The sequence below is a fragment of the Porites lutea genome, chromosome 11 (genome assembly GCF_958299795.1).
Source record: "Porites lutea chromosome 11, jaPorLute2.1, whole genome shotgun sequence".
Taxonomy (NCBI): Eukaryota; Metazoa; Cnidaria; class Anthozoa; order Scleractinia; family Poritidae; genus Porites; species Porites lutea.
In genome coordinates this window covers 14,584,641-14,605,348 of record NC_133211.1, presented here as the reverse complement: position 1 = coordinate 14,605,348, position 20,708 = coordinate 14,584,641, and the positions used below count along the sequence as shown (strand labels likewise).

The window sequence follows — 20,708 nt, the reverse complement described above, 5'->3', positions numbered from 1 at the left end:
TTTGAGTAGATACGATACATGTATTTGACACTTTCATTAGCTTTTTCTCGCTAAAAATTTTTAACATTTATCAAATAAATCGGATTAGACCAGAAAACCAGAAGCAAGCACACAGTGTAATTATATAAAGTACTGAAGAAAAATTTTTTAAAACTGCAGTGCTGACCTGAGGGGGATTAAAAATTCAGTGCACCTTGGCTATATAAGTGCTACTTTACTTTACCGTATTCAGTTTTAACATACAAAGGAAGAATAACCAAAAGTCAGCAATGCAATTAATTCGTTTTTTTTCTTGTTGTAGGATATGAACATCCCATCGATACCAGAGGACAAAAGATCTCGGTACGGTTTCCTTAATGCACGTCCAAAGTGGCTACAGTTCCTCAACACACCAAAATGGTTTCTGTTCTTTCTGACTCAGTATTATTTCACACAAAGTTGTGTGATTACTGGCCCGTATCCTGGAATTGCAAGCACTATAGAGAAACGCTTTTCATTTTCGAGGTAAGAATTGCCAAATTTTTGAACAGGTGGGCGAATAGCTAAGACCGGCCTAATAGGCCTTAATCACGATACCCTCCATCTTTGTACGCGCTTTTGGATCGATGAGATGAAAGCAATAGGGAGGTTAAGCACAGACGTTTGTGAGCGACGCACGTTAACCGGAAGTGGACTTTTTCATTCTCGGGCAATGATCTTGCCTATGTTTTCGGGCAAATCGTCTCTGTAAGAGTAAAGACTCTAAACAATACAAATTTGGTAGCGTTGAGGCATATTGCAAGGCAAAATTTCTCACTTCCGGTTGATGTGTTTCGCTCCAAAACGTTTTTGCTTAAAACCCTTCGCCGTCAGTCAGTTTTTAGGGAAAAACTGCATTTTGGACCAAATCCTTCTTTTCGAACCTTTTCACGGCCAGTTAGCATGGGAATGGCTAAAGAGAGATTTCCAACACTCAGGACTTACATTTCTGCTAATTAGATGGCAGCATTTTTGTTTTTCGGGCATGCGCATTAGCCAATTTTTTTTTTTTCGAATCTGTTTCGAATTTTTTTCTCTCCCTCTTCTTTTTCCATTTTCCTATCTTTTTATATGCACTTTTCTTGCCCACTTTGTCGTCTTTCTTTCGCATGAAATTCAGCAAAGGAAGAAATTTAATCTGTAAAGCGTAGTAGCTAAATAGCAAATTGGTAGTAGATTTTTTTTCCCCATTAAATGTTGCTTGTTTTTTTTGTCTGTTACTGTCAGGATTGGTAAAAATTTACTAAATAAGGTACCAGTGGAAAGCTCTATCCTCGCTAATTTTGCTAATTACCATCTTAACCCTGAAAGCCGGCCTTAATGGAAATCTTTATGAGTCCAAAAGAATAATATGCATGGGTCCATATAAACCCAAAACGGCAAAAGCGGACGACAATTAAGCTCCTTAATGTCACGTGGTATCTCAGAGGGCAAGTAGATAGCAAAATTTGCCAAAACGTTTTTTAAAATTATTTAACTCTGACCCAGTTTACCATATATATATTTTTTTGCCGTTTTCAGTATGATTTACTAAATGTCGTTTTAAACATTTTATAGAACTGGATAGGCATTTGAGCTCAACAGAACTGAAACGCGCTCAAAATTAATCTATGCCTTCAAAAGCACTTTAATTACCACCGATGTATAGTGGTGGCAGATACCGTGAGAAGTTCCTGAAGTTTGCGACAGACACGCCCAAAACAAACAATGACCTAAATCCAACTGATACCACCCTACCACCCCCTCTTTTATGCGACCATCTTCATTTCGTCGACCCAGTCATTTTCCACCTGAAAACCTTGATAGTACCACTCCCTTGGGTAATCGCAAAAACTAAGTTCGCTGATTTCGTGATTTTGAGCCGAGTTTTTATTGACATGGTATTTGCTCATTGCGTCCTTGTTCCCTTCTATGCTGATTGGAAAAAGAAAACTTAATTTTAGTGTGTCAATGCATTTAGCTTTAATAATTACTAATTAGAAAAGGTATTTTTACGTCTCCAACTGGAGACGGGACCGTCATTTTACGTGGTCATCCGAGCCAAGCGAAAGTCTAGCCGCTTGCAGTGCAAGGGGAGTACTTTCATTTCTCAATTATTTTAATACTCTGAGTATTGGTCTGGCCCGAGTAGCCGAACCCACGACCTCCCGCACTGCAGTCATGCGCTCTAAACCGACAAAGCTAATCCTGCCGCGGTTAATCTGTTTAAATTTAATCTTTGTTTCTAAATGAACAGCTTCAAGATAGGAATGATCCTGAGCAGTTATGAAATAGCCACGATGATTGTTACTCCGTTCATCAGTTTCTTTGGAGGCTCGCGTACGAAACCAGTATTTTGTGGTATTGGTTTGTTCATTATGGGCGTGGGATTCTTCATCTTCACTGTTCCTCATTCGTCTCGTCAGCATACCAACCTGGTAAGTAGTGCACAGACTACTAGAAAACTAGTTGATTTGCAGACGCTTTATTTCTAAAGAGATGATTTGCATAGGGACTTGCTGTTTTTTGTATCGTTGTTCCAAAAAGCTGGAAGAAACATTCGTGGGTATTTTTTTTCTTGGCAGGAACACACAACCCAGCGATCCTTTAGCTGAATAAATTCGAACCTCTATTTGTGACCACCTCTCTGTCGTAATCGACCATCTCCCATAAGCGACCACCTATCCAAAACACCAACATCTTCACAGTCAAAGCTCTATAGTTGGAGCTCCTCGTAAAGGACCACCTCATGTAAGCGATCTCGACCACAGTTTTCGGAGCAGACGGTTTAATAATTTTCCATTGTTTTTTAACCTCCTGTTAGCGACCACTTGACGCATGGCTTCATCTCTATGCTCGCTGTATGTACTAAACTACTTGGAGTATACGAAAAAATTTTAGTGAACGAAAGGAACTACACGTATCGTAGCTTAGAAAGTAGATGTGCAGGACCTCTTCTCCGAAGAAACCACGGTGGTTCGATTCTCGTACAAACACCTTCCTTAACAGACCAGTAAGTATTTGCATTTTGGGTGGTCGATTACGACCGTAATAACAACAAACGTTTCCATTTCTTTGTTTCATTTCCAGACAGCAATGAAACAATCCATGGGCAAGTCTTCTGTGGAGATAATCTTACTACTTCTGACAAAAAAGCACATGTGGAGAAAGCAGACGAGAAGGAAACAGTCTATATTACGCATTGTTTATTTTGGGTATGGTTATAGGTGGAATTGGTAACTCTCCATTATACGGGCTAGGGGTGCCCTATCTGGATCAGAACGTCAAATCTAAGTTGTCACCTATGTACATGGGGATTTTCGTTGGTTTTGGCGGAATATTAGGTAAGGCAAACCAAGACAATTTTTTATTTTCTTTGCAATGGAAACAAGTTCTTAATTCCTTGGTAGGAAATAATTGTTTTTGAGTCCACGAATGCTTCAGAAATATCGATTCAGCTTCGGTAGAATTATTAAGGAAGAGGCCATTACGTCACTGCATATAACACCCAAGGAAAATGGTGTTTTGCTATAGACAATGCTCTCCTCATGCGCAGTTTGGCTCCCGTATTCTGGGGACATTGACAGTTCCGAACTTCCCAAATAAATTACAAAACAAAACAAACATACCAATTGAATAATGAAACAAACATTGTACTTGTTTCTTAAAATATCGTGATTTGTCAGATCAACTATTTCCGCCTGCCGTCGTCATTGAACTGCTCGTCACTGACAAGTCTGGGGGCGATTAAACGTCATTCAATTGGCCATGTTCTAAATGGCGAGGGTAATGGTACGATCGTTTGGAGGGACAACAAAACCATAGCGAATAGCAGCAAGCCACCTTTTAAAGAAGCTCTTACGGTTATTATAACTGAGAAAAGACATATAGACTGTACCTGGTAATTTAGGGTCTTTAGGAATTCTGTAACAGTGAAGATTAATTACATTTCTGAAACTATTATAGCTTGGAACACAGCAGTTACAGTGCACCATGTTTGTTGAGCCTCATGCTGTCCCTCCAAACGACCTCAAGAAGCTTTGTGATCGCATATCGTACCTAGTTTTTTACTCGTTGAGACCACGGTGCGTTACAGTTCACGTACTGTTTAAAAAACGAGCAGGAGTATATTATCAGGTTTAAAAACTCGAGGCGAAACCGAGAGTTTTTAAACTTGATAACACACGACTGCAAATTTTTTGAACGGCTTCAAAATCTCTGATATAAATCAACTCATTCTTCCACCAATATTATATTTGGGGTTATTTTGGTGTAAAAAATTAGACAAAAAGTTTAGCTGTGTCTTTTTTTATATATGAAGGCACTCATTAAACATTAATTTCTCTTGCTTTTTTTTTTCTTTTTGAATTAGTAATGAGTTTTTGAACGGTCATTAATTTCAGGGGCCGCCGTGGGGTTTGCGCTTAGTTCTATTTTCCTTTCACTGTTTGTGGAAACTGGCGTCCAGACCTCCCTCACTCCACAAGATACACGCTGGGTTGGTAATTGGTGGCTAGGATTTACCATATTTGGAGGATTTGCCGTGTTCTGGAGTCTATGGCTTTTTGGTTTCCCTAGAAAGCTTCCCGTGACTCAAGCTCGAAGGGAGTCAACTTCTCCAACAGACGCCGATGTAGGTTAATATACGACGTATTTCCATTAATACACCTAAGGAGCTTAAGCAAAGAGTTTTTGAGCGACGCACGTCAACCGGAATTGAGGCCTGTTGGCTTTTAATTTGCCTTGATGCTACCAGATTTTTATTACCGAGCTTCTTGTAGAGACGGTTTCCTCGAAATGTTGGGCAAAACCGATACCCAAGAAACGTCCACTTTTGGTTAGGGGGCGTCGTTCAAAAACGTCTTTGCTTAAGCTCCCTTTAAGATCGATTTTTGTATGATCTTGAACAATGGTTTCGGAAAGTGTTCGTTATTTGTTTCAGCCAGTGGATGACAAGATCAAAACATGGACTCTTCGTTTTCCCACCAAAGAAGACCCTAATATTGAAAAAGCATTGTTAGATTGGCCAAACGTGTTGCAGTATGACGTCAAATCGAAGTATCGGTTGATTTCTAGAAAGTTCTCGGGCATGAAGTTTTTTCACTCGAGCGTTCGCTAAACCTTCCAAAAGCCACGCGCGTTTCTATCTGTTCGTCAAACCAATCAAATCGCTCTATTTCCGTTCGTTTGTTATTTCTGTTTTATTCGCACGTTTTCATTTCAAGGTCATACGAAAATTGCTTTATCTCAGTTGTACTTAGATCTCACTCGTCGTATTTGGACGTTTAAAGCCTGAGTGATCTAGGTACGGTGAACCTCATCGGTTAGTCATAAAGTGCGGCATTTCCCAGTTTACTCAGTTAGCTACAGTTGGTTACCGTGCCTTTTTGACTGCGGTACCAAAACTGTGAAACAATTAGTAAGTTAATATTCATAACGAGGAAAACTTTTAATTAATAGTTTTAAACTTTACTTAATAGGCATCTTTTAACATTAGCTTTTTGTAAGTTTTTAATCATGTAGTTTTAGCTGTTGATAGGTTTTTGTATTGATGTGTAATGCGCATTTGATCATATACATGTGTTAATTTGCGCAATATCAGTACTTAGTCGATATCATCACTATTTGTTAACAGCTGTTCGTCGTTCTGATTAAGGGTTGGTTCTCATTATTTCGACCACTATGTAGCCAGGATCAGGGCCAGGATCTATGCAAATTTATTGGAACCAAAGAAAGCGTTTACGTAAGAAAACAGTTCACCACCCACAGTACTGGTTTGCGACACCAACATCACCACCGTTTCATTGTTTTGGAACACCAATGGCCGCCGCGACGTCGTGAGAAAACGTTCTGTATACATTATCAACTAAACTGATGAAACCATTTCAATGTCAATGACATGCCCTTGATCTTTTTTCAGTTTGTAACCACTGATGCTGCGGAATCGTACACCAGGTTCTCAGACTTTCCAAAAGCCACGAGACTGGTTTTTTCTCGTCTCCCGTTTGTCTTTATTACCATAGGTGGATGCACGGAAAGTTTAATCGCTACTTCCATTGCTGCGTTTGGCCCAAAAATACTCGAGTCACAATATTACGTACCTGCTGGCCGCGCTGCATTGTTGTTTGGATTAGTGACCGTGTCTGTAGCCTTATTTGGTAATATGCTTGGTAAGTCGATCAGAGTGAATGGGTATGAGATACCGTCCGCGACACAGTCCATTTTTTTCTTCAGCAATACAGATCATAAACGAAAGTCATATTGGCAACTATTCCTTTTTCTTTTTGTCGCTTCTCCCTTTCTCGTTTGCTTTCCTTTCTTCGCCTTTTCTTTGCTATAGCCTCAACTACCGTAACAAAGCCTGTTGCAAGATGAAACAGCATGAACGGCTTTCCCATTCTCTTTGTCGCTGGGTGATTTTGAGTCATTTTCTTTAATTCAAGGAGCAAGGACTATTGACGCTTCGCCGCTGAGGGGGAGTATAATAATACAAAGCAAAGCGATAAAACTCCCCGTATCTACCTGCTTGCGCATGATTGTGTAAATATTACGCAAAAAAAACATCCTCTCCCCTTCCGAAATTATAGCCAGTGACAATCTCATGATTGAAAGTGAAGACTTTCCATCTGAAAAACTCGTATTTATTGCTTTTTTAGGAGCTTACATCAACAAGCGATTGAACTTGAGCCTGTCAGGTGCTGCCAAGATGTGTTTCATAGCTGCGATAATAAGTCTTACGCTAACTAGTTTCCTGTACATCAAATGTGATGCAATAGACATCGCTGGAGTCAATAAACCTTACCCTAATAGGTGAGTAGACTGCCGCTGCTTATTCGAGAAATGGCTTATGTAGAGGGTTTTCCAGATGAATTTCGACAAAAAAATCTGCTATTTTTCTTGGTTGCCATGTGATAGGCTTATTAAAACTTTGCCCCATTCCAGCCGTGACTTGGTTGCAAGCTTTTTCCCGCCCTCCGTACCGGTTTCTGATTTAGTTACCGCAAGACAAGGGTACCTTAGGCCGAAAAGAGCAACTTCTATGTACTTGTGTAACCCCGGGGGGCTAAGTTTTATAAGGGGAGGTTCCGCCACAGGATCCAATCCCTTACATTTTTATACACCACTTTTGACAGATAAGTGATTTCTCTCGTATACCTCTAATTGACCAGTGGTACCCCTGAGTACTTAGTTTAGAACACTGGAACCCTTTTAGCTGCTATAAATGCACTTTCTTTGAATACGAATAAATCACTATAGAGTGGTTTTCGTTTGAGTGTCGTAAAACCAAAACCAAAGTAATTACTCTGGCCAATCACATAGGACACAGACAATACATTGAACCAATCAAAACTCGAAGTAATTACATGTGGCTGACGCAAAGCGCGGGAAAATGCATGCGAGCGCGTCACAATTGGCTTTGGTTTTACTTCTGATTGGATGAAAAGGTGGCGCGAATCTTTTAAGCCAATCGCATCGTGTAGAAAGTGCAAAACCAATTACTTTTCGACACTCAAATGAAAACCGCTCTATCTCGAAGTTTTCTTGACGTTTTCACTGCCACAAAATGCGTCTGTTAGCCCTTTTAGGCCCTTTTGCAGAAATGACAGATTTCCTTACCTTTTTATATACTTCGAATAGTGAAATTCCTAACCTTTTAAACACCTGAAGCCTGAAAAAGGTACGGCTTTCGGGCGGAGTCTAACCGTATAGGTCATTATAGGGAGTGCCCCCGGTGTTTTAAAGACCATTTTATTTTCAGGACGATTTATGAGCGAATTTAGGATGTCGTTATCATTCCTCAAACCAGTCAGGAACGTACTGACCTGAAAATGGTATTTCTCGGCGTTTTAACGACGTTCATGGAGTTTCGAATGCGCAAATAGATGGAGCGAAGCTTTCATTTGCCCGGGATAAAGTACTCTATAATATGTCTAAAAATAAACGGGTCTGTGAAAACGCTATATGGCCCTTGCCTAGGGTGGAAATTGTGCGATCCGGGTTATCGGCTCTTTAAAAGACCTCATCTGATTAACGAACGTCATGTGACTGGCCACAGTGATAGCGTTGCTAAACTCATTTTGAGTTCGCTCTAAATAAGTTATTTGTTGAATGAGTTAAAATTACTGACTTACATAAACTAGCGTCTAACCACTGAGTCATTGTGCGCATTTTAAGAAATAGGCCTCCGATCAAAGGAAAAAGGTTAAATGAATCAATAGAGATTTCCCTATTTTAATGTGTTGTTTTTAAGACAGATATGAACTGATTTTTGTTTCTCACTGTTACCAAAAACCTTTTTTTCATTTGGCGCAGATCAGTCACATTTCAGAAGAACGCTATTTGTAACGAAGCCTGTCATTGCAACGAAGGAAGATTTGAGCCTGTTTGCGGGGATTCGCTGGCCTACATCTCACCTTGCCATGCTGGCTGTCGTCAAAGCAACCTTTATAATGAGGTACGTAAAGTAATTGTAGGTGGGTGTCATGTGGCCGCTGCTGTTTGTCTCGACACGCAACGCTTCTTTTGAAGGCGAAAACCGTTGCGTGATGAGACAAACAACGACTACGTGGGATATTATTCAAGGGGGTGATCTGCCGCTAATCTATCCCCTATTTTCATTGGTCACTATATTTGCTCGCAGCGTTTATCACCAAAAGCTGCAAGCAAATATAAATCAAGTTGTTTTGTGAAGCCAAAGACAGCCATCGTAAACGGACCAAATTGCCCCGATTAAATAGTATTTCCTTTTTTTCTGTTTTCAGACTTCTTCCTCCTATACAAACTGCTCGTGCGTCAAATCCGAAAACGATCCAATCGGAAAAGTTGGGAAGGGTTTATGTGAAGCAAATTGTGAGATCCAGTTATCTCTGTTCCTTCTTGTGTTGTGTTCCATAACGTTTTTGACATTCATCAATGATGTCCCTGCTTTGATAGTAACACTAAGGTATGCTAAAATGAGAAAGAGCCGGTTGTGGTGGTGGTGCTTGTGTGATTGAGCAATAAAGACAAAGTAGTAAGACAAAACTGCTGCGTTGTAAAGAGGCGATACTTTTTAGGAAATAATGCTTTTCTTTAGCAACTTGTTTTTTTTCGCTATGACGAATTTACTTTTACTGTGTCCTGCTTACGCGTTATTACAGCGTAACTTTAATCATAGCCATTGCGCTGGAGAATATTCTTAGTACATGCAGTGTATCCAGTAGTTTTTATAAACTTGTGTAGCGTAATTCCATCCTTTCTTCCTTTCTTTCTTCATCCATCCATCCATCCATCCATCCATCCATCCATCCATCCATCCATCCATCCATCCATCCATCCATCCATCCATTCAGCCAGCCAGCCAGCCAGCCATCTGTCCATCCGTCCGTCTGTCCGTCTATCCATCCATCCATCCGTCCATCCGTCTATCCATCCATCCATCGGTCCGTCCGTCCGTCTGTCCGTCCGTCCGTCCATCCATCGGTCCGTCCGTCCATCCATCCATCCGTCCGTCTGTTTATCCGTCTATCCATCCATCCATCCGTCCGTCCGTCCGTCCGTCCTTCCGTCCATCCATCCATCTATCCATCTATTCATCCACCCGTTCGTTTGTTCATTCATTCATTCAATCAATTAGGAGTAACTAGTTCTTTTTCCCTTCCAGGAGCATTCCAGTTGGTCAACAGCCATTGGCCCTAGGTCTGCAATCTGATATAGTTAAGCTTGCTGGCACTGTTCCTGGTCCTATCATATTAGGAGCACTGATAGACAAAACCTGCATCTTTTGGGACAAAACGTATGTTCTTATATTAGAACTCCTGTCTTCCATATTTGCCGGTATGCCATTGACTTAAACGTTGTAAATATTATTCTGGCATCAGACTCATTGCCCTAGCTGTATAGTTTTAGTATATACCTCTCATCATCATCGTCTCATCACTAGCCTTCCCCGTGACCTTCGCTGGGTCTGTTAGTATACATATTTATCCATTGAGAAGGAAGAAGTACTGTGGACATTACATTATACTGTTTTTATTCTTAATTCGATCTTTTATTATTTAAGGTGCGGTGAAAATGGCTTTTGTCATGAGTACGACCACAGAGGACTGGCACTAGTGGTGTTGGCAGTTATTATGACATGCAAAGTTATCACTACTACGACTTTCTTTTTATCGTGGTTTTTTAGTCGCCGAGACACTGAAAGCAGACATGATACAACAAACAATCAAGAAACTCATTTTTAGGAATATTTATAGAACTACCCTGGCCTCTCAAGTGTTAAAGTGACTTTATTTACGAACACTGCTTGTAAAGTTTCGAGAATTTTTAAAGATGCAGCTCGTTTTATAAAAGTATTTAAAAGCTACCAAAAGTGAAGTAAAAGGAAGTTATTTTTTGCTCTCGCCTTCATTTTTAAATGATGTCTGACTGATTAAAAGATATTTTTAAAAGGTTTGGAAGACAGATTTAAGGAACACTGAACTCCGGATACTTGGAAACGTATTCTTTAAATCAGTAATTTACAACCATTCGTACTTTAAGCCCCCCGTTCAAACAGGGGCTTAACAGACGATGACGAATTTTCCTCTCTCTCTTTGAACTTGGATGGAGGCGTTAACAATTCAAATCCTGGAAAATTCGCCTTAGGTTTCGTTCACACGGCATCCTACGAATTTCCGTCATGGTTGAAAATTCATGCGTTTAGCATGTTCAGGTGTAAATGTAGACGCCCAGCCGTTCAAAGTTCCGTGTGAACAGAGAAAAAATATTGAATTGTCTCGTGTGAACGACGTGTCCGATCAAATTTTTCAGCCGGTCGAAAATTCGTTTGTTGCCGTGTGAACATAGCCTCAGTCTAGGAACTGTGCAATAATTATCAGGAGGGGGGGGGGGGGGGGGCTGAAAAACTAGAGCGGGGGGGGGGCATTACATAAAATTGCTGCCAAGATAGGGGGGGCTCAAAGAAAAAATTTCTCATTTGACGGAGGGGGGCCTTAAGTTTTATTCGAAATGTAAATAAAATTAAACACAATAAAAGATTCTCAATACAGCCATCATGATAGACTGTAACAAATATCAACTCGAACAGCTGTTAAACGATTATTGAAAATACTCCATCAAAATGAAAAGCAAATTCACAACTGATCAATTTTAACCAGTCTTCTAATTAATTGAGCTGATCCTATGTAAAGCAAAAATCATGAACTTGTTTTTCAGCTTCCCCCATAAAACAATGGGAATCAAACAGATCTCGGAGACAAGCTTTGTCGGTTTTTGATGTGAATAAAAGTAATGTTTCTTCATCGACTGAATCGATTTGCTGAATTCCATATATATGTGGCTCATAACCAAGTTCAACAGGCTCTCCTCCCAAGGATCTAAATATAATGCAAGCTCTTTTTCGTCTGTTATTTGAAGCGTTCAATCTCCTGTTCTTTGATTTTTTTTCTCTGCTCCTTTCTCTTTCTGGCTTCAGAAGTTTTAGATTTTGAGCCAATGTGGTAAGCACCCAGGTACTTAGCAAATGCCTTGTCTAAATCTCCAATCAAGCGATCAACATCCTTCTCGATACTAGATGTTACATAATAACGTTTGTCATTATTGAAGCTGTGATGGCAGCTCAGTCCAGTTTTGAGTTTACCAGTGTGGTAGGAGGGAGGGGGGGGGGGTGCGACGTTATTTTAACATAACAGAGGGGGGGTAGAACTAATTTTTTTGTTTTGGAAGGGGGGTACTGTCTAAGTTTTTGCTAGATAACTCTAGTTTTTCAGCCCCCCCTCCTGATAATTATTGCACAGTCCCCTATGTGAAAGGACACAAATTCATTTTTGGTGACTTTTTCACTACCGTTTAAGTCATGCTGCTATTAGCGGAGCTCCACGCGCACGCGTGGCCCCATACCTAAGAAAATGTGGTAATCTACTCGTCGGAGAAATTTTGGTAATCACGTGACCGTACGCCCGACTGGCCGTCCGCACCACAGGCATACCAATGTAAAAGAACTCAAAGAACAGGTATGACAAATCAAATGCAACTCGAGGTTATTTTAGTGGGAAATCGCAAAGCCACTTGCGTCTTGTGAAACAGAGACAACTAAAGGGTAAATAAGGACGAAAACGGAAAGCGGAAATTGTTTCTGTATCCGTATTGTCTATTGATTGTCATGTCCACGAATTTGGAATATAGGAAAAGAAAAAGACAGAGATAAAGAGAAAGTAGGCGAGAGAGTCGTTTTTCTGTTGGAAGAACAACATGAAAATTTTGTAGCGGCGGTGAGAAAATGAGATATGCTCTCCGCCACCAAGGGTACCAATGAGCGACAGTGAAAAAAAAAAAAAGAGCAAGAAAGTGACGGATCCAGGGAAGGGGCCCGGGGGGCCCGGGTTCGCCCTTATTTTTAGACCAAACTGAGACCCGAAGGGCCGAAAAAAATTTTTTGAGATTTTTGGAGACCGCCCCCAACCCCCTCCCCCTTTTCTAAGGGTCTGGATGACTGGCCTCACTCCCTTATCTCAAGGTCTGTATCCGGCACTGCAAGATCACGTACGACATTTCCTCCATAAAACGTGTAACTGGGAAGTTTCTGGAAGTTTCAAATTGTAGTCGTGCAAAACAACGGCAAAAAAATGTACAACAAAGTGCGCTGCACGTGCAAAGTTGCTTTTTTGCTAATTAGACTCATTGTTGTTCTTTCACCAGTGCCGTAGCCAGACCAAACGGCCAACCGAGGCAGGCGGGAGTTGCTAGGGGCGTTCGGGGGCATGTCCCCTCCCCCCCCCCCCCCGAGAAATTTGGAACTTTAGTCTCTCGGAAATGCGATTTGCAGCGTTTTCTGGGCCTTTCGGTAACTTTTTTTCGAGTTAATTTAAGTGGAATTTAAAAAGCAATAATCAGAAACAAGCTACATAATCTGGGTGACCGTTAACCTCGCCAATGGTTTTGATCAGTATTTGTTCAAAAAAAATTTGAGTTAACGTACGTAGCCCCTTGAGATCGATGATATGGTAATTTTTTCATAGTATATTGACTGAATTGCTGAATTCTTTGTAATATCATGATGCGTTAAAAATATCCGATGATCGCTTATGTAAAATAAAAATGATCGGCGAAATTCGTCAAAATTTTACCGAGGCGAGTGCCTCGGTTGGCCTCATACTAGCTACGATTTTATATTTTGTTTGAGAAAACCAGAAATACTATAGAAAGCTTCGCTTTTAGCCCCGACTAAATCTATATACTAGCATTTTTATAAATGAGCAGCTTTAAATTTGCTCGTGTAAAAAATGCATGGGAAAACGTGAGAGCAGTTTATCCTTTTCAAGATTTGATTTCTTTTTTGCGCGACCAAGTTTCCCTTTTTTAAGAAAAATTTTCTTTTGCTTTAATTAGTTTCCCCGAGATAAAGGAGTTGGTGTATGTGGTAAACAACCCTTTCTTTTGCAAGCTACATAGTTGCACGTGCAATGAGAGAACCCAATGAAGAAAGGTTTTGCTAATCACGTGATTGCTCCGCGCCACGTTTGAACTTCAGTTGCTCCTTTTCTCGAAGGAACGAAAGCAACGAAGGAGCTGCTCTTACACAAGTTGTTTTATTTGCCATTTTCTTTGGCTTAACAATTGAAGATTAAATTATGAAAGCAGTGTAGAGAGCAGTAAATGTGACCAGGGTATTTAAAAGCAGAGGCATGGAGATACAGGTCAGTAATTCAACTTGGAATGTTTATCTGCACTTCAGTTTAATTTGTATTTCGCGAAAGTTTAACAATGACAAATGGAACTATCTGTCGTTGAACGTTGTTGCTTTATTGGTAAACTGTTTGTACTTAATTGAATTATTTCTGGTCAAGCAGAAATTCTTCGTAGAAGCACTGAAGAAAAATTACAAAATGAAGATGACCAAAGTATTAACATGCCTTGTCCGTTCGAATTGATGCACGTGGTTGCCTTCGAAGAACAACAACTCAGGTCAAGGAAACAAACAAATGTAAAAGGTAAGTCGTGCTCTTCTTTACGTTCAATACACTATAGAACCATGGAAAACATTTCTTATCTGTTTCAACTAAAAAACTTTATTGAGCTTATTTTGATATGAATAATTAATAGACCTTGTCACGGTTTTCGACGCCATCTTGACGAGTAGGCAAATGCGTGAGAAATGACAGTGTTTGTATGAGAATCTAATTTCGAATAATTTCCGTAAAACGACTGTTCTGAATAAACAATATGATTTTTAAACCAAAGCTTCACTCCTAAGGATTCTACTGAAAAAAATTTGAGGGTGTTACGTTCACTAGAAGACCTAGAACCACTTTTTAAATTTCCTATACATTTGTCTGTAAGAAAGTCCCGGGAAAATTACAGACAAATACATGGAAAATGTAAAGCAAGCCTCTGGAGAAATTTAAGCACAGGTAAGCCTCCAAAATTTTTTCCGACGATCCTTTGCTTTGAAGCTTTAGTTTATAATTGATATTTTTTCAGAACAGCCGTCTTACGGAAATTATTTGACACTAGATTCTCATACAAAACTGTAATTTCTCACGCGTTTGCCTACTCGTCAAGATGGCGTCGAAAACAGTGACAAGGTCTATTTACCGACCTTGGAAAAGGTGCAGAAAATAGGAACAGGAAAATTAAGCGTAATCTAGGAAATTACCTGGTTAGTTTCTTCAGTCTTTGTTCTTCGTACAATTAAAGTTCTAAACATACAGCTCGCGAGGAAGTATTTTTTTTTGGAGGGGTTTAAACTTATGCTGAGGGTCAAACCTTTTTACAGCGTGTTTACAACGATCTTTTCTGGCCGTTACGCATTATTTTCTGGTGAACTTACGACTAATCAGGGATAATGAATTTCAGTTTCAATACATTCGTTCATTAAAGTTTGTAATTTTCTGGTGTGATGGGCACTATGACATTTAGAGGATGCCCAGACCCTCGGATCTCCCCCTGCCCCCGAACCCCTGCCGCTTGGGTCTTTTAGAAGATAAAATATGTTTCTAAACATTGATTACAATGAAAGAAAGTGATTATTTACCTGCATTAGTTCCTGCTAATTTAGCTTTGTATCTTGTGTGTGCATATTACTATCATAATGAAACATGTTACCAAAAACTTGAGGCAGAAGGCCTTTATACCACGATTAAAAAATTTTCAAAACTTTGTCAGAATGATTGAATAGTTGATTGAACACTGAGTATAGCACTCTGTTTTTTTTTTTCACCGAATGTTGCTGCAACAAATGAATTAATGAGACTGTATTTTGATGTACTCCAGCAGAGATGTTGAGCCTTATAGAGCTTTTAAGGAAAAATAATTAGAAAAATACCATATTTACTTCTCTAATGCGGTCAGTTTGTTTTAACGTAGCCAGCTCACTATTTAGTAATTTCTGCTGCCATTTTGTAATAAGGTTCCTCTTTCAATTCAATTTAGTTTTAGCCTCAAATAGACAACGCCGTTTTCCCCGGACAGACCATCGGACTACACAACACCAGATCAGCTGGTCAGAGCAGACAGCAAAACCAGGTCACCATATTAGACCAGACAAAAAGACCAGTCCAAAAGACAAGACCATCAGACCAGATGAACATACCAGACCACCGTCAGATCAGACAAACAGACCAGACCATCAGATTAGACCAATAGAACAGACATATAAACCTGCAGACCCCTTACCAACATCAGTCAGCCTCCCATCAGCAAAGCACGTCCAGCCCAACTGAAGATAAATAATTCTTCATTTAGGTCAGGTGCATTCTTTGTGGGTTGGGTTAAGGAGGGGGTATGTATGCTCTGGATAAACCTTGCAAAGCATACTATCCACACACGTTCGGCTCGAAATCTACGGACGTCTTATTCGGCTTAATTTAATTGTAGTTAGATTAGCTAGCGGGTTCCCTGGGCTGGTAAGGGCCTCCCCTTCCTTTTTCTTTAGGATGGGTTTCTTTGCAGGTATTCGATCAGCGTCAAGATTTCGGCTTCGTTAAAATGAGATTCGGCCTTCGATTTGACGTCTTTTTGGATTTTCTTCGACATCGTCGATCGTTGTCTTCGTCACCGGTCACAGTCTTGCGTCAGTCTCCCGCGTATAGTAGTTGCGCAAGAAAAGATTTTTCAATTACACTTCACTTGACAGTCAACGCGCTGGGTAAGTGAAGCTTTCATTCGCAAGGTTTAACCAGACAACGATTACTTTAAGTCCTAATTTAGCGCACCAGAGACTTTGAACCATTCAACTGCTGTAAGGGACCTGATTTGGCCACCCCCTAACGGTTTAGTGGTTTCTCTGGTTACAGGAAGATAGTTAGTTAGCCTCGCAAATTTGGGACTGCTTTTCTCGACCAAAAAACGCAACACATTTAAAGGAAAAAAAAATAAGCTTCTGGGCCATTCTCCTTGTTTTTTTAAGGAGCCTAAACTTAAAATGCCAGGGTGACAATTAGATGTCTGTCAAAAATACATCAAAACGTTTTGTGGTTCTAAATTTGTGAGAGTAGGTTCAGAGTAGATTAGTTTATAGTTCTAGTCTTGCAAACAGGTAACGTGTGACCAGGCCTTCCTTCCCGTGAAGTGTAAGCGCCTTGTCACAGGTTATAACAGGGCAGTATGGGACAATGCACACACCCTAGGCTAGGTCGTTTACAAATTGTAAGCGTAGGAAGTCTTCGAGAACAATCTACGACGCAGTTTCATCGTGGGAGGAGCAACATCAAGATGATAGGCTGTTAATAGAGTTAGTAGCCTGCGTAGTGGATACAGGAATGCTATAAGGATCGATGCTAATTCGGGAGCGCTCATGTGGAGGACATCTGTCCTTTGTCTGCGCGTCCCTGAATGTCATTCTTGTGTAAACTCGCAGGTTATAGATAGTTTTCTGAGAGAAAGAGGTAAATAGGAGGATTCTCTGGCTATGGCATCGTTGACACTAAGATGACTGGGTTTGTCTTCTTGTTGATTTTGTCTTGCTGGAGTATTCTCTTGTTAGGAAGCCCTGCATTGCACTGCGTAGGCCCAGATCGTCTACAAATGGTAGGCGTAGGTAGTCTTCACGTCGACAGCCCATGGATAGCGGTTGCTTCGTACTCCAGGAGTGGTCAGCAGTTTTATACTGTTGTCACCTCTTGAAGTACGTTAAGCGGCCAGCGACTGAGGCTTCAGCAACGTACTGCGCGCGCCATGGTGCATCAAGGAAGAGGCCGGCCGAAGAAAGAAGAACAAAGATCATCGGAAGCGATAGGTAGCTAGTGTAGTCAGTTAAGTAGGTCAGGTAGCTACTACTACAGCGATGAAGAAGACGACGAAACTCGGATCACCAAAGAGGATGAAGATGGTTCCGCTGGTTATTGCACTTCGACGTCTTTTTGCGGCTACTCAAATTTTGCATTGCGCGATGAAATTAAAAATCGTCACACAAACGGAAGCTAACGACGTCGTAGTGGAAATAACCTGATGGTTAGGAAGGAAAGGTAAAATGCAGAGCAGACAGCATATAGCAATAACTTTAAAAGAGCAGTTTGAACTGACATTGAAGTAAAACGCTCCGTTTAGGAAAATAATTGGCAGGAAGGGGATCGCATATATAACAAAGACTGGAATCAAACAAGTGTTATGAAATATTCGGGGACAGAAGCCGGCGATGAAACTGAAAATGCGGGTCTTCGATTTTGTCCCTTCTTGAATTCTTGGTGTTGAACAAGTTGTGCGTGTTTTATCGGCTATAACTCAATGTTAGTTGATACTGCTCCTAATCTTTAACATAATTGGCCGGCCGGACTTCATCTTCAAGCCGCGCTCTCAACTCATCATCTGGACATTCCATCCACGATTTTGTCTGAGACATGTTTGGAGCCTAGTTTCCTTGAAAAGAGCAGAGGATCAAGAACGCAGTAAGGTGGTGGTCACGAGGAGGCAGAGTACAGCTACCCATTCAAGGTAGGGATGATTTACATGGTGCAGCGCCCGCTAGAGGCTGACGCCGAGTATACAGAAGTCGCTTTCAAAAGTGAAAGAATCATGTGAGGCTGTGTTTGATTATCTTATTTGCCAAAAATTGTCTTGAACAGCCATATAATATCAGGTACTTGTATTTCTGTAGTAGATGCTACAAGTTCGTCCGATGCAGCACTTGCAAACGTTGCACCATTTCAATCATTCCAAGCTTAAAACTAGATTGTGGCTCGAGGTAAGTGGTACTTTTGTAGATCGATGTTCTATGTACAGCCGCCTCGAATTCCGGTTCGGTTATCGATTTGATCTTCGATTCGTTTTTCGTGTTTCGTGTCCGGCGAATTCGACTTCAAACGGCCTAAAGGTTTGGTATCGACCATGTCTCGATAGCAGACCGCTAATTACCCCTGCGTACGGTCTGGGGAGCCCTGGGGTGGTTCATTCGATGTGTCAAGGTTTATTAGGACACATGAACACTCCTTGGTTTCCCTGGACTCTAAAATTTTTCTTGTAGGAGCGCGTCCCTTTTATTACTTAACTTAACCTCTGTAAGTGTCAAATGGAATGAAATAAAAATACTTGAAACTTCTGTGTTTTTGTGTGTTCTTTTCTAATTTAGTATAGGCTATCATAACAACAGTCGGCTACTGACAGTACTAACAATTATTTCCTTTCCAGGCACATCGAATACTATTCTCAATATTGTAACCACGATGAGAATAAAACAAAGAAATAAACAAAGTTGTCAGTGTGGTGTTTTTAAACAATATTTTAACACTAATGACGTGACAACTGTTTTTCTTTCAGGACGTTGCTTTCTAACAGCATTTACGCGCGCGAATTGTTGTAATAGTTTTGCTCTTCAATGAACAATAAACATTAAAAAAACTTAACGAGTCCGGTACTTTTCTTTTAAACTAAACTAACAACCAAACAGTTTTATTTCAGGAACGTCGATCAGCCTTTTTTGACCATTTTCGGCTTTGAACCATCTTTTATTCTGAATAGAGTGGAAGAACATTTTTTTGGGCGCGCCCTTTTTGCAAGATTTTGATTCTTTTCAAGATGTTATCTTGAGTTCGCCTTTCCTAGAAGAAACTGAAGATACATCCCGCACGATGTTTCCTCTCCGTGATACTTTCTATTCTACGGTTTGGATGCGTTTGTGATCTTAGACGCAAAACTTATTGTAATTTTGTTGCATTAAATGAACAATAAAATATTTAAAACATAGGCTTTGTGCTCAGTGTTCTTCTTTTAAAACAATACTAACAATTTAAATAGTTTCATTTCAACAACGTCGAAAATAAACTTTCATCGCGATTTCGTATTTTACCATCGCTTCTGCTAGAATGGAAAACATCGCACGACCACAATTTTTTTTGGCATGTTTCATGAAGACTACTTTTTTGTGCCCCTTTTGGCTTCGTCTTAGAAGAAACTTGTGTCATCCTTTTGGGCGCGCCCAACTCTCAAGATCTCGTACAACAGCAAGCTTTGGCAAATTGTCTCAAGATCCTTACTTTTTGTACTGCACTTTGGATGCGTTCTTGAAGAAACGCGTAGCTCCGCCTTGGGAAAAAGAGTTGAGTCTCCTGCTGAAGGTAAGGAAATGATCTGTAGTTGAAAACCTTTTAACATCCAAGTGATATTTTTTGGCTTTCAGATCTCGCAGGTGACGTCAGTGCTGGTGACTACACTTCTCGGTTCTTTAAAAAGCAACTGAAGCAAACGGCATACGTAAGTAGAGCACAAACTGTAAGTACAATATGACTCCAACATTGTACAGAGGAGTTGCTTAATCAAGAGGCTATTTATCTATCAACGTTGGAAGCGGACCATGTACGGATGATTTTATCCTCCATAGCTACCCCACCTATTTGTACGCACAGACATACGAATCTTGATCCCATTCCAATAGTGCTATGCAGACGATTATCTATTTATGGCAATTCCTTTACGATACTAAATTGCTTTGTTGTAAGTTTGAATTTATTACAGATGAACAGAATGTTTCTAAAAGTACCATATCCAGCATGCCCTCTCCAGTTTCTGGCGAGCCTACTCAGGACGAGTCCAAACATCCAATCAGAAAACGACTGGAAGAGCAGAAGTTCGTACCTAATCCTCGTCACAACAGGTAAGCTTAGTCTCCCGCGCAGCCGTTTTTTGTCTCGTCACGTAACACTCCTCCCCTTTTCAATCGGTATAAATTCATGACAGCGTGTTGAGGAGGAGCGTTGCGTGACGTGACAAAAACGGCTGGGAGGGAGACTAGGTAAGCTTTTGTTTACGTTTAGAACCCCTTTGATTTTAGAAGCATCGCTTAACTCTTTTAGTCCTAGGAGTGACCAACATCAATTTTCTCCTAAAAATTCAGTATATGGTCAGGTAGAAAGGTTATAGGAATTAATGAAATGATCACTAAAGAAAATATGGTTTGATCTTTTAACAAATTCTCTCAACCAATTTTTCTAGAAATGTATGGGGGCCAGTCTGGAGAATTTATATGTTGATCTTTGGGGCTTTAAGGGTTAAAGGTCAGAAAATTGGCAGCCTAAAAGTTCTTCTCAGTATCTTCGCGGTAACTGTCAGTTTAAACTAAACGAACAGTTTGTTTTCCGTTGATGGAGAGTCAATGTCAAAGGAGACATGAGCTTGAGAAACGTTTAAAATTTACATGTTACACAATTTCAGTGAAAAGCAGTTTCTGTCCACAAGTTCATAACTACGTGTAAGTAAAATTTAACAATTTTTTTTCTTCAAAACATTCACTTGAATACTTG

At 40.3% G+C, this 20,708-nt stretch overlaps 1 protein-coding gene across 1 annotated transcript; it reads left to right on the top strand.

The window, feature by feature from the left end:
• The first annotated feature begins 304 nt into the window (after nucleotides 1-304).
• On the top strand, nucleotides 305-10,220 carry LOC140953244 (solute carrier organic anion transporter family member 4A1-like). The gene is made up of 11 exons (XM_073402744.1): nucleotides 305-504; nucleotides 2,255-2,435; nucleotides 2,822-2,862; nucleotides 3,154-3,341; nucleotides 4,401-4,624; nucleotides 5,918-6,167; nucleotides 6,654-6,807; nucleotides 8,311-8,452; nucleotides 8,760-8,941; nucleotides 9,641-9,772; nucleotides 10,040-10,220. Exons 1-11 carry the CDS (start codon nucleotides 305-307, stop codon nucleotides 10,218-10,220), a joined length of 1,875 nt encoding a protein of 624 aa, XP_073258845.1.
• The last annotated feature ends 10,488 nt before the right edge of the window (nucleotides 10,221-20,708 follow it).